At 31.3% G+C, this 16,920-nt stretch overlaps 1 protein-coding gene across 3 annotated transcripts; it reads right to left on the reverse strand.

Annotated features, from left to right (window-relative positions):
- Positions 1-1,919: 1,919 nt before the first annotated feature.
- On the reverse strand, positions 1,920-16,919 carry LOC149881453 (uncharacterized). 3 transcript variants are annotated; one of them, XM_090069877.1, is made up of 8 exons: positions 16,761-16,919; positions 16,393-16,457; positions 12,882-13,110; positions 7,167-7,290; positions 6,608-6,672; positions 4,623-4,750; positions 2,956-3,108; positions 1,920-2,140 (listed from the first exon to the last, which is right to left on the reverse strand). In XM_090069877.1, exons 1-8 carry the CDS (start codon positions 16,784-16,786, stop codon positions 2,127-2,129), a joined length of 804 nt encoding a protein of 267 aa, XP_089926003.1. In that variant the 5' UTR covers positions 16,787-16,919; the 3' UTR covers positions 1,920-2,126. The 3 variants fall into 3 exon arrangements, with proteins under 3 accessions (XP_089926003.1, XP_089926004.1, XP_089926005.1); XM_090069878.1 differs by lacking the exons at positions 12,882-13,110; positions 16,393-16,457; positions 16,761-16,919 and adding an exon at positions 7,455-10,971; XM_090069879.1 differs by lacking the exons at positions 12,882-13,110; positions 16,393-16,457; positions 16,761-16,919 and adding an exon at positions 7,455-10,971 and having other exon boundaries at positions 6,820-7,290.
- Between the last annotated feature and the right edge of the window lies 1 nt (position 16,920).

Here is a 16,920-nt window from a genome sequence, read left to right on the forward strand (position 1 = left end):
TTTTGAGTTCATTTAATTGGTTTAAGTTTGATTGCCAGTTTTTGTAAAACCGCCAAAAAAAAGTTGTATCTTGCTCTTGTGTTTTCATTTATGTTTATTGGCAAAATTCTGTTTTTCATTTGTAAAGCTTAACAAGTAATCTAAAGCAAAACGAGCTAGAAAAACGTTAATTTAGTTACTCAAAAAAAAAAGAACATTTGACTTTAGTACCAATCCTGGTAAATACAAAAAATCTTTGAGATTTCCTTTAAATAAATGACATCTAACATTCTGAATTAGTTCTCATTTAAGATTGTAAGTAATAAGTCTTTAACGTTTTTAATACTAAAAAAGTAATTTCTTTCAATACAACTTGAAAACTAAATCCATAGCATCAAAGAAAGTGACATCATATATGGATAAATTTAATTTATTCAATATGCATGAGTGAATTGGCTAGAGCTGTATCAGTTTATTGTTCTACAAAGTAAGTTTTGCTTGAATCCTTTTTATATCATGAACTTGTTCCTTTTCAAATTTAACACTGAAAAACAGTACAATTTTTGGTTAAAACTCCCTTTTTGACCCAGTCTAACACTTATTCAAGCAAGAAGATTTTCCTTCTAAAATTCTTTCTACATTTATCACATAGGCAGAATGGACTTCTTTTGTTTTGCAATCAAAATAAAAAGGGGACACTTTTTCCAGGATCATTTGAACATTTAAGTCTTGAGGATTTATGTGTACAAAAATAAATCCTTTTTCTGTTCTTAAAATAAGGCGTTTTGGTAATAAATAAATTCTGTTCTGGCTGTATATTTAGATCGATTTTTTAAAATAGCATTCACAACGATAGTCATGTAAAGATCGAACTGGCTAGGTTTTTACCCTATGTGTAGAGCTCTTCATTAAATCAGTAAAAATACGACTGATTCTCTCGCTAGTTGTAATGAAATACATTGAACCCGTTTAAATTGGTATGAGCTCGTAAATATTTCAAAAAAAAAAAGAACCAGAAAAGCTAACTTTAAAAACTAAACTTTTATAATATTCACAATATCACTTTTGCGATACATCAATTTATTGTCCATACTATCATGGTTTTTGCCATGATATTTTGGACAAAAGTGAATATTGAAAAGTGAAAATGTTAATATTATGAAATTAATTTTTTTAAACATTTTGGTTTTCTTCAGTAATGAATCCCAACGTGGGAGACCTGGGAGGCTTACATAACCTGCTGGATCCAGGTTAGTGTTACGCATCACGATTTTGCATAACATCTCGCACACATTAACAAGTATAAGAATGACCGTGTATAAATAAAGGTTATGATAGTCAATGAACACATAAGAAATCCAATTTTCAAATGAACTTTTAGAATCCTGAAATTCTAAAGCAATAAAAAGCTTTCTTGCCAGGAGGTGTATTTAGCATGAACACGTAATGTTTAGTTAAATTTTCACTTCTGTAAAACAATAGAAATATTCATAAGCAATTCTAATAATCACCTAATAATCTATGTGTACTTTTTTTGCTCCATTAAATAATAGAAAAGCATGAGAAATATCTTCAACAATTCGTTTTTACTTTTCTTAAAGTTCGAAGAAATTTTTTTTTTTCCTTTTTTTCTCAAAGAAAAAATATTTATTAAAAACATAGATTTATGTATTTTTAAAAGTCGTTTTATTATTTTCAATTTAAAAATAGTGCTACTGCTTACGTACTTATTATTTTTTTATGGACAAAATTTAAATTATTCTTATAACTTTTAGTAACGATCCACCTGCTTGGAGATTTAAAAACACGAAACGATAAACGCATCACGATGGTTGCCATAAACTTTACCAAATAATTTTGCATTCCTCTTTTTTTTTGTTTATTTCAGTGTTACTTTTAGTGGTATATAAATACTTTAACAATTCTAAAAATTACACATATTTAGCTTTAAATTATGATAGCATTAATAATGACACTGACATTAATTATACAAGTACATTTTACAATTACAATTTTTTGTCCAAATAGTAAAATAATAATACAAAACAAATATATATTTTGTTTCATTCAATTTTATGTTTTTGCATATAATCCAACACCACCTTCTACTTTCTGTTCTTCGTTATTTTAAAAAGAGCCGAATATTTTCAATCTTTGAGTTCTAAAAGCAAAATAAATTTAACTTGTAATTTATGTCAATAATATTATGTAATTTATGCATCATGTCACTTCTTACGTATGGAGTGAGGCCCGCATTTATTTTGATTCTCAATTAATTTTTCATCGCAAATGATGCAGCCTGCGGGCTTCCAGTTTGAAGTGCCTGGTTTATTAGGCTCAACTAGGTTAGTCTTATTGCATATTTTTATCGAGTGAATTTTTGATATTGAAGAACTGTTTCACATATATTTGACTAAATATCTGTGCGTTGCTTGTGAGTTTAAATAAACTATTTGTGTATAACTAAAATTATTATTAAGATAAAATGGATTGTTTATAAACAAAAACATTTTCAAGTTATTAAAATCTCAAAATTGTTTCATTTCAAGGTACCAAACAGGCAATTATATGTCAAATTAGTATTATTGATAGTAGATTATTATTATTGGTTGAGAGAAAAAGGCCATCCTTTCTAATTTCACGATGTAACGTCTTCGTTTATACTACCAGAAAACGCTTCCTCTTACAAAAACATTGAGTAAAAAGTAAAGAGAGACCCCATTTAAATTTGCACAGTATACATAGTTCGACAACAGGTTTTTTTTTTTTAGATATGTAAAACAAGCGATACTTCACTTGGTTCAGTAAAGTCTGAGTCATTCCGGATGCACAAAAATGGAGCACAGAAGTACGAAGTTACAAACTTAATGGTTCTATTACAAAGTTATGCGATCGTAATAATATGTGAGGAAATTAAAAAAAGCCATTTGTAGTATTTTTTTTCGCAGAATAATTTAGATTAATTTAACGTAATACCATCGATGTAGTTTGCTTCAATTTGAGCAGCTGTCAGTGGTGTGGTCCACATTTTAAAGTCATCAACCCAGAAACGTCCATACGTGGGATTTTCTCCACCATCCAAAAACGTAGGAGCTACCTGACCCCAATTTGTTTGTGAAGTTGTCATCACTAAAAATATATTTAGTTAAAAAATACAAAAATAAATTCCATTGAAACAAACTTTACATTAAGTGAAAAAAAAAAAGATTGAAAATAATTTGTAAAACTTTCATCTAAAGTTTACCTTTTCCTAAAAAAAAAAAAAAAAAAAAAAAGCTGTTTCTAATATTTTCATAGCTATAAATTTTAATTAGATTTTCATTAAAGAGAGCACATAAGTATTGGCAACTGAAAGTATAAATACAAAAAAACTATTTGTTAAGGCTATTAGTTACACAATCTAAAATCTTAGTCAACAAAAAAAAAAAAAGGCTATGCTGCGTCTAAACCAAAATCTAAAAAAACCAGTTTAACCAGTAACATAAATTTCTACAGGTATCTATATTTCAAAAACTTATTGGGGAGTTCTATGGTCTAAGTAGGCAATAAATACCAACTTATAGGAAATTAATGATCAGCTACGTTTGCATCATAGAATAAATCAAAGTGATAAAATGAGTTGGAATGTTATGAAAAACAGGAGAAAATGAAATGATGACCAAACTTTCCATCTTCTGAATGATTGCTAATATCTTCAAATCAACAGTCATCATATCTTCGTTTGGATCACCATGAAGCGTATTGTTGCTATGTAATAAATAGGATAATAACTGCTCACCGTCCTTTTAAGCGTCAAGTAAGTGTATAAGGTGCAAATCACAGCTTAATTTGTTTCAAGTGACTCAACATTTAAAGGAATCTGTTGAAAAAAAATCTAAACATTTGAACCCATCGGGATTCACTTTTGTTTTGATTTCTATCACTGTTTTGTAAAACATAACTGCAAAACATAACTCTTTTATTACTTTCTAGAATTGTGTTTTGTAACTTTTCTGCCATTTTAACATCAACAACCAGTTGATGTAAGATTTAAAGGAAAGAAGTCGAAAATCTTATAACTTACATCTAAAATGATGTCATTTGGATTATTACAAAGCATAAAAAAGAGTCCTATAATCTTCTCAAGTCATTATGATTAATTTTCAGGGGAGATGCAGTGATCCTACAAGTAATTTTCATGCATTTATATAAACTTCATCCAACTATTGAGACATAATCTAAAGCTTTCATTCCTGTCAAGATTCAATTGAAATAAAGCTGATAGCTGAACAAACACTATAAGATTGTTAATGCAGAAGAAACAAATGTAGCGTCAAGTTCAGCTGGAGTTGTTAAGAGCTTAACTTTATATTAGATGTTTATAAAAAAAACTATAAACATTGTATTAAAATGCTTTAAGAACAAAATTTAGCAATGGTGACAATAAGAACAAAGAAATCATTGAAGAGTTGTCATTTAAATGTTGTTTTCATGCTAAAAAAACACTGGTCTGATATTTCTTTTGAAAAACCCTGAGTTATATTCAACTGACATAATCTAATGCCTGTGTAAAACTGAAATCTCTGATAAGGGATTTCTTTTTTAAAAAGTTACTCTAAGATGTTTCCTAAAAATATTTTAAAGATAAGATAGTATTTTCATACTTATTTGACTGTCCATAAGCTTTCCATCAAAGTATGCCCAGAGTTGAATGCCTGGAATAGTAACCCCAGCTATTTGATGCCAGCGTTCTGCATTATTCCCAGAAAACTCAATGAGCGAAGTATTTTTTCTGAAAATATAAAGTCTTCTAAGACAACAAAAACAATGAAAGGTTTTACAAGAGTCTTAGAGAAATTAAAAGTTAAGACACAAACAAAGGCACAAGTACAAGAATATCATCATAAATACTTAAAACCTTGCATTAAGGAAAGTGCCATTATACATCATATTGGTATTTGAGCTTTAAAGTATCATGAAGCATTGGAGCATAAGAGAAACCCGGGTGGAATGGGATACCAGGGCAAAATAAGAAATCTAATTCACTAATTTGAGAAGTTGAGAAGTTGCAAAAAACTATTTTAATAGATATGTCAGAAATGAAGAACAAAAACTAGTTTTGTTTTTTGTTGACAACATATGCAATATTTAAAGATTTTAAATTAATTGTCTTGAGTATAATTTCTATTTATTTTAATATGTTCTAGGCTATAGCTTAAAGAGTATTAAGTTAACATTCTTTAAACTTAACTATTGCATTCATAATGACAAGATGTATTTTACAACTTGCTCATGTATCAAAACCATTTTACCTGGGGAGTGGAGTAGTACTTTGGAATTGGTTAAGTGTACTGGAAACTAGTTGTTTAAAACTTTCAGAGCCAGGCTTAATACTAATCCATACTTCACTAACGTACTGTTTATGAATTTATTGATAATACATTTTTATATTTCAGTCCCAAAAATGTTATTAAAACAAATACTAATAAAAAATATATGTTGAATTACAGAAATAAAATAAAAAACTTTAGTTTTTTTCTCATTATGTTTCAAATTCTGTTCAGTTCTAAATGGGATTTTAATTTCATGGTTGAATTTTACTGTCATCTGGTCATTATTTTAAAAGTTGGTTTTTCTCTATCGCTGTTTTTAAAAACAAATGAATACTAAAGACATTTATTCATTTATCTAAGCTTCAGCTGTTTTACAAACATTTTTAAGACCAGTAGAAATAATAGTTCATTCTACTCCAGGCTCCCCTGCTTATAATTTTTCAAGATCTAAAGAAAGAACTGAATCAATGACAAGATGAGGCTCATGTCCACATTGTAGGTAAAAGAACATGAAATTAATTTAATGCCCAGAATTGCTCTAGCAGATTAAAATTTACTTGAGGATATGAATCAACAAAGTATTAGCAAAGATCTGCATGACTTCAAAATCAAACCTGAAATAAATACTGGCAGTCATTTGAAAAATTTAATATTAGCATTTTAAAATTAATTTTGTTAACTTTTTGTTGTAGGCATCTATTTTTATTTGTCTTAAGTTCCTATTGATTTATATTCTCATTTTTTTTCTATGATAATATATAATTTCTTTAAATATTGCACTGGATGACACTTTTAACAGACTGTAAAAAATATTTCCAAAATTTAAATCCAAAAAATCTTCTCTTTTATTTTTTTAATGTTTACTAAAAAAGAAGTGGTCCCTTTAAAAACCCCAAAAAGTTCCTTGAAAAGATTTTTTGATAAATTTTTAATAAGAATTCAAATTTAAGATTAACAAAAAAAAAAAAAAAGCTAAAATGATAAATAATAATAAAGATTGACTTTTTATGGTATTCTGAAGTTGAGTTTTATTCAGAATTAAGCAATTAATTTTAAAGATTGAGACACTAAAATGAAATTAAAACAAAATATATACTTTGACTTGTCAAGTTTTGCATGTAATTACTTAATTTCCTGTGTAATTACAAATTACTTACTGGCAATTAATGCTGGGCTTATATTAAGTCAGAAGTAGGAAAATTATATGCTAATATCATTGATATATTAACTTGAACAACCACAAACATTTCTTTTCAGAGTATATTTGTGATATGTATATTAGTGTTGAGAGATAAGGAGAGATTATAAGAACTTACAAGTATTTTGCCTCAACTTGCCATTTTTCTTGGTAATGATTGTATTTTATGGACATTCCTTGTCCCTGTTGAAAACAAGTTTTTCATGTTAAATACAGTTAAAAAATTACCATGATGGAGCTCCTAAAATTCTAAAACAATTCAAGGTTAATGTAATATCAAAAGAAAAAAGAAAAACTACTTTAAAAAGATCTTTGTAAACATGCACATACCTTGCAAACTTGTATAAGAAAACCAAAGTATTGATAGTTTTTATTGAGGTTTTTTATTTCAAAATTAAACTGATACTAAACTTAGTAGTTTTCATCTCTTGCTCTTTTTATCATGTCGTGTCATTTGTTTTTTTGTTTTTTGTTTTTTTAATGCTTTTATTTTTAACTTTACTGATTTTTTAAAGTTATTTAGGTAATTTTAAATTTGAAAGGTATATATGTTTATGCATATAAGAATTCATCAAGAAAAAGTATGCAAATAGATACGATTTAAGATTAAAAGATTTCATAATGTAAGAAAATGCAAAATATCATCGAATAATACTAAAAACAAAACTCTTGCATACCGGAAAGTTTACAAAATTGGTTGTATTTACAGATTTAGATTTATCTAATCTAGATTTTTCATTCACTCCAATCTTTACCCATAAAGAAAATGTGAAACCACCATTAGCACATATTCCGGTGCCTCTGTAGAAAATAAAAAATTTATAAAATTTTTAAAAAACTTTTAAATATTGCAGAGTTAGGTACAAGGAGTATATTACTTTAAGTATAAATAACATAAAAACGATTATCAAATGCTGTAGGGAATGAACTTTTTTATTTTATTAGATATGAAAGAAGTACTTTACTTTGTGTGTGTCAAAGTTCATTTTGTTTGAAGGACACAAAAACACTTATTTTATTTTTTTAAAAAAGTATTTTGGTGTATCAACCATTTCCAAAAAAACAAATTTCAGTAGCTCGTTAGTGCGTTTACTTGTTGCTCGTCAAAGTTAAACTTTATTTTCATTTTTTAATAAACTTTATCTTTAATAAGACAGGTAGGGTTTTGAGACATTATTAATACAAGTATAGATTTGTCAGAAACTTGGTGTTCAAAAGAACGGAATTTTTGTTATTGAATGCTGAGTAAAATTCTCAAAAGGTTCGGTTCGTGAAAGGAAACGTTTGGTTTCGGCATCAGTTTCGACCTAAACCATTTTTCGCTAACATTTTTTTGTTCGGTTTTAGTCAAAATTGTTTGAGAATTGATATGTACCATGGGTTGAGATGGCTTTCAGGATGATCTTTATGAATGCAGAGAGGGTACAGTTTTAGGTCTTTTCTCAAGTGGCGTTTGTTCCTTAAAGAACCTGACTGCGACAATACCATCTTGATGTGGGATATTTGAGAATTAACGTCTGCTGTTACTAGAATGCAGTTATTGAAGGGGATTTTCTGGGGAGAAGTAATCAGTTGTATCTTTAATGTAGAATAAAAAAGTCTTTACAAATGGTTATATAAAGTGTTACAAAAATTGAAAAACTGTCTGATGGTCCATTGTATCCTGTGACTATCGGTCAAAGTGGTTTGTTGATTTTATGAACTTTTAGTGAGTCCATAGAATAATGGTGAAAAATGAGATGTTTTCAATCCTAGGTACTCAGCATTTTTTTATCAATCACGTGTAGGCGAAACATGCAATCTACCAAATTGTTAGTTTACCTAATTAACATTTTTGTGGGGTGAGCTTTCTGAATACTGTGTTCTCTGACTGTGGTTTACGTATTTTCCGTTAGTTATCATCTGTATTTAGAATGCAGATTCCCCTTCCCTTGTCTTCCTTTTCGTTAATAATAATGAGTAGTGGTATATATGGGCTGTGGGGACACTGAAGTAGATGTGGTACCCCTCAGAGTTAGATAGGGACTGCGACCAGTGGCTTGGAGAACGTCTGGCGCGGTTTGCGACAGGGTATATGGTGTAAGTGATGTAGCGACAGATGAGGCTAGATGTCTAGAAGCCTCTGAGACGGTGTCTCCTAAGAAGAGAATCCTTTGAAGCAATCCTCTTCAAACTTTGCTAAAGCGTTAAGCACGATGAACACGTTCACATCAACTGATGCAGCTCCAGACGTGGTACGAGTTATATTTATAGTTATATCAGTACCTGCGTTTCTCAGTTTTAAGCCAGAACCATGAAGATATTTATCACTTGTGCTTTGGAAGTCCATAGCGAGGAACTGTCGGTTACCTGCATATCAATCATTAACGGTAAGGGTTTGGGCGAATAACTCGTTAGAGACCATATTTCACTCAGGAGAAGCGATGCATTTAGTACTAGCGAGACTGCAACATGTTTCTTCAAACATTCTGTGAGATAATAAGCCATCTGAGTATAACAAGTTATACCTACTTTCTATGACATCAAACAAACAACTGGTTAGTGTACCTATTTGCTGGATTCTCTAATGGCGTATGATTTTTTCGAAAGCCAGAGCGAAACGTTCTTGTGAACACAGAGCAATTTCAGCCGCAAGTGATGCAGAAGAGACAGTCTCAAACTCGAGCGCTACATTATTGAGTTCACAGCTGCTCCTGTGTCAATCGAGATGATAGCATGTGATTTGTCGCTGAATTCAATTTCATATTGCAGTTGATCCCCAAAGCTCCTCTAAAAAAAGGACCTCTACTTGTAACCATTTCAAAGTTGAGAGGGATGTAATACTTTGAGTGGTTCCTACCTTAAGCTGCAACACCACCTGCATTCGGTCTAGTGAAAACCACCGAAAAAAACATAGACCTTAATGGGGTCAGATTGCCAGGATTTGCCTGATCTTCACAGACTTGCATCAGACAATCAGGAGAAGTTCGTTGGGATGGGAACATAAGTAAGTTTCGCATTGCCCAATAATCACCATAGGGCTGAAGACGATTAATTTTTTTCCCCTGCATTTTGATAGTCAGCTTATAGACTATGGCGCGACCAAGATAGTTTGCGAGACGAGCGTTGAGGTCCGTGCAATATTTGGAGAATAACCTGAATCACTAATATAGGTGTTAGCAATTTTATTACGGCTGTAAAAAATGAAGCGAAATGTAAGAAGGTGGGGGTGAGAATGTTCAGTTATCAAGTAGAAAAGATTGGACAAAACTTGTAGATGAGTATGGAAAAGGCAATTATGAATTAGAAACCGAGCTTATACTACACGATATTCCTATAAATCCAATTCTAAGTGAAAAGGGTGAAAAATGGACCATAGATAAGTTGATTTAAATTGATGTCGGAACGTTTAAGGATGCATTCATTAAAGTTTGAGAAAAGCATATCGAGAGAATCCCAATGTTGTCATAAATGCTAAATCGGCGGAAGGGAAATTTTTGTTAAAAAAAGGTGGGGAATTGTGTAGAGTTAGGCTTTGAGCGAGATAGTAGGGATGGTAGAAGCAATTTATTTATAACCATCGCAACAAGTGAGGGTGAGGTATTACACCTAAAACTTGGAACACAAAAAATTATCCTCTCAAAGTGAGAAAATCTATGGGTATTGCTGGAACAAGAGGTATAGAGGTGTCAAAGAAAATCTTCGAAGGGTTCGGTGAGGTAAAGTTCAGATTGCTTGCCTATCCAACCACCGAAAATGCGGATAAACTTGCAAGTAGTATAGAAAATGTCTCTAAGTTATTGAATGAAGATGGAACTAAGTCAACCCCAGTTTGATAGAATCTCAAACAAACTGAGAAGTGCGGGGCAGAACATTGAAAAAATAAAAAATGATAAAAATTCAGCTTTGGAAAAAATAAATAGAATTTAAAGAGATGAAAGAGATTTGAGGCAACTGCTTGAACAGTAAAGGAATAATCTTGAAGAGCCTGAAAGAGGATATTCCGATGCAGAAGATGGGCACCACCTGGGCTTCGTCTCAAGCCTCCTGGGCCTTAACCGAAAGAAAATTCACTGGCTCGCGGAGAAAGCTGCCGACGCATTACCTGGGATATAAGCTCTATTATCTCCAAGAACTTCCGTGTCGCAGCTAACGTTGTAGGTTTCCTCGCCGAGTTTCCTCTGACTCGCTCTAGTTGCTGGAGCAGGACTCATGATCGCAGCAGGACTCATGATCGCAGCAGGACTCATGATTGCAGCAGTAAAAAATTATAACTAAAACCATAAATGAAATGTTAAAGGAAAGGTAAAATAAGGTATATCAAGAAAATGATTGTCATCAGGAAAAGTTCTAATATAGACCCATTGGAAAATTTCAAGATCTACAAAAATCCCGTTACTAAAGGTCTGATGTCTCACTCATATGTTTAACGAACAGACAACCCAACGGTAGCGACTGTAGTTATCTTGGTAAAGGTAAACACTACTATCCTACACCCAATTTTTATTGAAAAATTTGGGTTCACTGAGGTTTGGGCGTAGTGCTACTTAATTCTAAAAATTTCGATCCAAGAAAAGTAGAGATTGATACTTCGTATCGGATGGAAAAACGGACGACTACTTTATCATTAACATGGCTGCCGGTCACAACCCTAAAGCTGGTTTCAGAGCTATCTTAGAAAGTATAAGAGCTTATACAATATGTCCCCTGTCAGCGCAGTTAGCGACTCGCGGAACCATCGTAGGCTCACAGCCAGCGCACTGGATGCCTAGACGGAGTTCGCAAACGCACTAAAAGTCTTTATAGAACGCGCCAAAGGCTTTGATGCCGATATCCCACGTTACCAGAACATATTATCGAACGTGAACAGTATCTCAATTTCGCCCTTGCGCCAGGTCTACATTTTATCCTGAGCGATCTCGGATTGAAGACAGTCACAATGCAAGAGTACAACAATGAGCTCCACTAAGCAGCATTGTCTGCTTTCGATCTTACGACAGGCATCAATTGAATGAAGAAAAATTCTATAGAACCGGTAACACCTGACGCAGGATATAAAAAGTTAGTCAAGCCCGACGCAGGGAATAAAAATCCGATAAAATCTGACACAGGTGATAAAAAGACCGATACCAGCGATAAAAAGACCGATATCAATTTTAAAAAGCCTGATGTTGAGCTACCCACAGGTAAGACAGAAGAAGAACATCGGGAAAAACTCAACGCTTAAATTATGGGCGGTTCGGTGGCTACCTTGCTGTGTTTTACTATTTGGTACCTTGCGCATTGAATCAGCAAAAATATTTTTGTCCATTGTTGATTGTGGCCCTAAAAGTAGCAAGTCACGAACCCGAGTATAGCTTTTATAAGGGTAAACAGAGTATTATTGGCCTCATAGAATTTAAAGTTTATTTGGTCTGTGCAATTTTCATGTAAAATTTTCCGTAACGACTTGTTGTTTGAATCCCACAATGCAGTTATTGAGGACAACAGCATTGAAAATTGTGCTAGACCTACCCTGGAAACTCGAACCACTCGATTCAACAGCGTCACATGAGACTAGAAACATCATAGTCCTTGAAGGCGCTGATAAGATTTTGGATAGCCTTAGCCGTGAGCAATCTGAAGTCATTATTGGCGCGGCTAGTTTGCAATAGGCGCTAGATGGCGCAGTGACGGACCAATAAATAGTGTGTACCTGATGGTTTTTTATGATTCTAATGATATAATGTTGGACACCACTAATCTAATTAGAGAATGTCCGGAGAGGGGGTCTACCCGACGTTGTAAATGTTCATGAGTTGGCCTTCCATAACATCATAAGGCTACCTTAGAAGGCTACTTCAGTAGCCCACCTCAGTAGGCTACCTCAGAAGACTAGCTCAGTAGTCTCCACAGCCCATTTATACTACTTTTGGATGGGATTGGATTCTGATGAATTATGCGATGCGTTCATTTTGGGGGGTAAGTTATACTTTAGTTTTTAGGAGTGTGAGTGTTAAGAAGAGGTGAAACTTCTTCATCAACTTTATAAGATAATTTAAAACAACTGCGTTATGTGTGTTGGAAGGAATCTCGTGTTGGAGAATTGTAATGTCTTGTATTTCTTTCTTGGGTGGAATGTAAGAATAAAGATTTATTTGCAAACGGTTGATTGTTTTAGAGCACAGTAACATTGACTTAGAAAGTAAAGGTTAATCGGATTTAGAATCAGAATATTACTTTGGTTTTAAAATGGATTTCATAAAGCTATTGTTTAATTCATAGTTTTGTAAATGTCAATAGTTCGTAATACTAGTTTACAATTTTAAAAACATCATGCAGTTAGTTTTGAATAAAGTTTCTTTATTTTTGAAAATGTTTGTATATATAAAGTATGTTAAAACCGAATGCATATAAGTAAAAAAAATGTTTACTTGACACATAAAAAATCAGGCAAATCAATTGTAGAAAACGAAATACAAGAAGCACTTGGCTTGTTGCAAAATAATACTGATCCATTCCTCTCTGGAACTTTAACAATTTTCATGTATGGATTATAATTTAGCCATATTGAATATTCTACCCCAGAGTTGTATAGTGGATTATCTTCAAACAAAAAACTCCAAGATGGTGAAAATGGATAGTCAGGAATGTCTGAAAATTCTAAAGACAAAAATTCAAAAAACAAATAAAAAATTATTTTTCTAAAGCAGTTCTATTATCACATTTAACGCGTTTCCATTAAGATATATCAAATTATAGATATATACTCAATATAGTGCAGTGTTCAAAATTTCCATACCAAGATAAAACCTAAATACTATGCACTCTAAAATGTGCCTTTGATGAATATTAAATCGGAAGAGTAAGTTTTGTTTGACCTTCAGCTGACATGAGATTTGGATTTTGGAGAATTGAAGTTTGCTCAAGTATGATAGATCAACATGCATTTAACTTAATAAAAATCTAAATATTTGAGTTCTCAAATTAACAAGCGAAATTTTGCTTTGAGACAAAAGAAAGCACAGTGGAATAGAGTTGTGTTTATTATGCCAAATTTATTTTACTCTTTTTTATTAATGGAATTGTAATATATGAAGATCAAACATAAAAACTCACATTTTTTTTAGAAAAATAATATCAAAATGATAACGTTTTTTTCTAAGATGAAAGTTTAGAAGATGTATAACAGTCTCTACCTTTGGATTTCTTAACTTAGAAGACCTTGTGACATAGCCATACTAGAATTAATTGTAGCTGGTTCATGAGTTAGGATCTTGTGAAGACTCTGCGGCATGTAATACCAGTTGTTCAAGCTGTAGAAGAGGTAAGAAGTGTTTTTGACTAAACCTCCCAATACCAGTTTTACCCGCTTTTAACATCAATTTAAAATCTAATGTGAAAACCTTTTCCCTAAAAGGAGCTTAGATAATTCATATTAAAAATCATCAGTTGAATGAGGATGTTTCATAACTTTGTCAATATTACTCATGTGTTTTTTGTGCAAAAATGAGTTCAGTTAATTACTTGATTTCGCAGTATGAAATTTCCCATATATCATGTTAATTTAAATGTTCTCTTGAGCAAGTAACTCAATAACATTAAATAAGGCAACACTTCGGCTTCAACGCCAAGTCAAATTAAAACAAAGAAAAGAGGCGCATCTGAAAAGGCTTCTCTAAGTCAAATACCAGAAACTTAATCTGGTCTACAGTGGTCACAAATTGTGAAATGTGCGCCAAAATTCCAAGAAACTAATATATTTTGTTATAACTGTTAGTAAAGTAATATAAATTTGTTCCTCGTGATTTGAAAAGCCAATAAAAGTTTTATTAAACCGAATATGGTATATAGTGCAATTTCCGGAAATTTTCAAAAAATCTGGAAAAATTATATAGTTTTTTAATAATAGTTTGTGAAAAAATTCCATTTTAGCCGTTTCTTGCCGTTATGGAAGCCTTTTAAAATTCATTAACTACATGCATTTTAATCAAAATCAAATTCAAGCTATGATGACAAATCTTGACATTTTGCAATATACTAGCTTTTTGGGAAGACGATGCTTTGATTAGCATATATTTGGCAGCATTGAAAATTGCATGTTTTAAATTCCTGTTGTGCCCATTGGAATTTTAATAGTAAAATATCCTTTAATTGTACATGGTTAGTCAGTTTTTCAGTTTTTTGAATTGTTAAATTGTTTATATTGCGAGTTTTTGTCATTTTGTAGTCACTGATATCAGGGTTTAAGCTACGCAGTTTCGACTCTCAAGGGACAACAAAAGATAATGAAAGGACTCCAAGTAAAGATCAAACTAAAAGTCTCTCTTTGTTGATTCCAATGGCAACAAAGGCAAAGTTTTTGTAGCAAAAAAGCAAAGTTAAGTTACATGATGAAGTCAAATAGGAAGGGAACGGAGAAGTTGAATGAGAAAAAGAAGTACAGAGCATCTGAGGTTGCAAATCTTTTATTAAAGTCTAATGACCTGATAAGTTTTTTATCTATGACTTGTTTTTTTAAACCTTAAATATAAAATTTAATAATAGAAGCGGAAATAACAATTTAAATAATTCTTGTTCGATAATTCGGCAATCAGCAAGAAAAAGCAGTAAACAGTGATAAAAGCGGTAAAAAAATGATCAATGCTGTAAAAAGTCATGAAAGCAGTAAATTTGCGCATATTTACGCATAAATATTATGCATATTTACGCATTTTTTCAAATTTTAACCAGTAGCTGCTGAAAACTTTTTTTTTACACAAAGTGAAATTTTTTCAGACTTTTAATAGTTTGTTATCATCTTATTTTTTTTAAATCGTCATAATTTTTAACTCAAAAAAAATTTCTGAGAGAAAAATTTTGATTCAACTGATCATGAAATTAGCTGGAGTCGCCTGAAATTTTTTAAAACGTCTACCATTAGTTTATTGAAATCAAATTAATCTGAGTATGATATAATTTATTACAATGATCTCAAAAAAATACTCTCATATTTAGTAATTTTATCTATATCAATCTTATTCCACAAATAAAAATAATAATTTAACATATAATAAGTTTAATTGTTTACGTCAGCATTCAAGTTATAATCAACCAATCATATATAACCAATCATATTTCATTTTTTCATATTTACCAAGTTTATTTTACCAATCAGACTTGGTAAAATGTAATTTGTTTTACAAGTAATCATAGCTGCCGTAACGAATTTTTATTTACCAAAATTAGTTGCGAAATGTAAACTTGTATTCGCTTCGCTACTAAGAGATCGACCTTTTTATTCATTCTCCTGCTTAGTTTTCAGAAATAACATGATGCCATGCAACTCGGAACATGTTACTAATTGATTTTCAAGCTCCAAAGTATAGTGCTTTATGTAATAATGCAAAGCGTGAATAAAATATTTGGCTAAAGAATAAATAACTTCTCGAATCCTTTATTTTTATTCAGCAAGTTCTAAATGTTTTTGTGCTTCTTTTACACTACGCAGTACAAAATTAAGTTTTATGATTGATTGAGCGTTAAAATTTTTTTTCTGAAGCTTTACGCAATGATGGCTATTTCGTTTTTATGTATCAAATGGTTTTGCCGTAAGTGATTTTACACGTAAAAATTAGATTTTCTAAAACCCAAAGCACTCTTTTAGTTCCTAAATTCTCTTAGAACAGAAAGCTCAGAATTTTTTATTGTTAAGTTCATTTACAGCCCATTCTTACATAGATTTCTTAGAGAGTTTCTCAGTTTACAAAATAATACTTGGTAATCAATAAATGTCTTTAAAATATCTTTACTTTTCATGACTCAAATAGATGGTCCCTTACTCAACGAGGCTCAAAGCAAACTCCCTGCAAGCTCTCTCCACTCAATGTACCTTACTAATATTAGTTAAGTTTTGGTTACTTTATGCTGTTTATACATTAAAAAAATAGTAATAAACATGCTAACTTGTGCATGCTTGAGTCAAACAAGGACAAAAGTCATTGGTTCCACTTCTCACTGTTTGAAAGATACTAAAACGAAACAAATAAAATACTTAAAAACAAACTCTAAATCTTGAAAAAATAAAATAATTGTATTATGTTTGTTCTCTCTTATTTTAAAAAAATTTTTCTCTTGTGAAGAAAAAAATATCGTCAACTTCGCTTTGCAGTTTAATTTGACTAAATTTCATATCTATACTTTATGTTCTATTTTATAAAACGAGACGGGGTATTGAACGTATGCTACATGTTACAAAATTATTTTAAAATATTTAGTAATAAGAGTTAATTGTGAAAAAATTGCAAAAATAACATTGAAAAAAAAACGCGTACCTAAAAAACACCCAGAGAGTAATCATCGCTTTACATTAACCGTGAAAAAAGATTTGTGTTAGAAATGCGATTTGGATTTTTAATGCTACTTTGAGCCAGAGATGTCAATCCTTAACATCTATCCATTTCTTTACTTTTGAGTTCATTCAATATATCGCTA

This window comes from Hydra viridissima, unplaced genomic scaffold (genome assembly GCF_058129835.1).
Source record: "Hydra viridissima isolate aposymbiotic clone 2 unplaced genomic scaffold, HvirCarnegie_v1 scaffold_12, whole genome shotgun sequence".
NCBI classification, from domain to species: Eukaryota; Metazoa; Cnidaria; class Hydrozoa; order Anthoathecata; family Hydridae; genus Hydra; species Hydra viridissima.

What these genes read in the sequence shown, in the direction of transcription:
- LOC149881453 (XM_090069877.1), bottom strand. Translation starts at nt 16,786, where the DNA reads ATGATTACTCTCTGGGTGTTTTTTAG. An exon ending in ACTCTCTGGGTGTTTTTTAG is followed by an intron (nt 16,458 to 16,760) that starts GTACGCGTTTTT and finishes GTTTCGTTTTAG; the next exon opens with TATCTTTCAAACAGTGAGAA. An exon ending in CCTGATTTTTTATGTGTCAA is followed by an intron (nt 7,291 to 12,881) that starts GTAAACATTTTT and finishes TATTTTCTACAG; the next exon opens with AGGCACCGGAATATGTGCTA.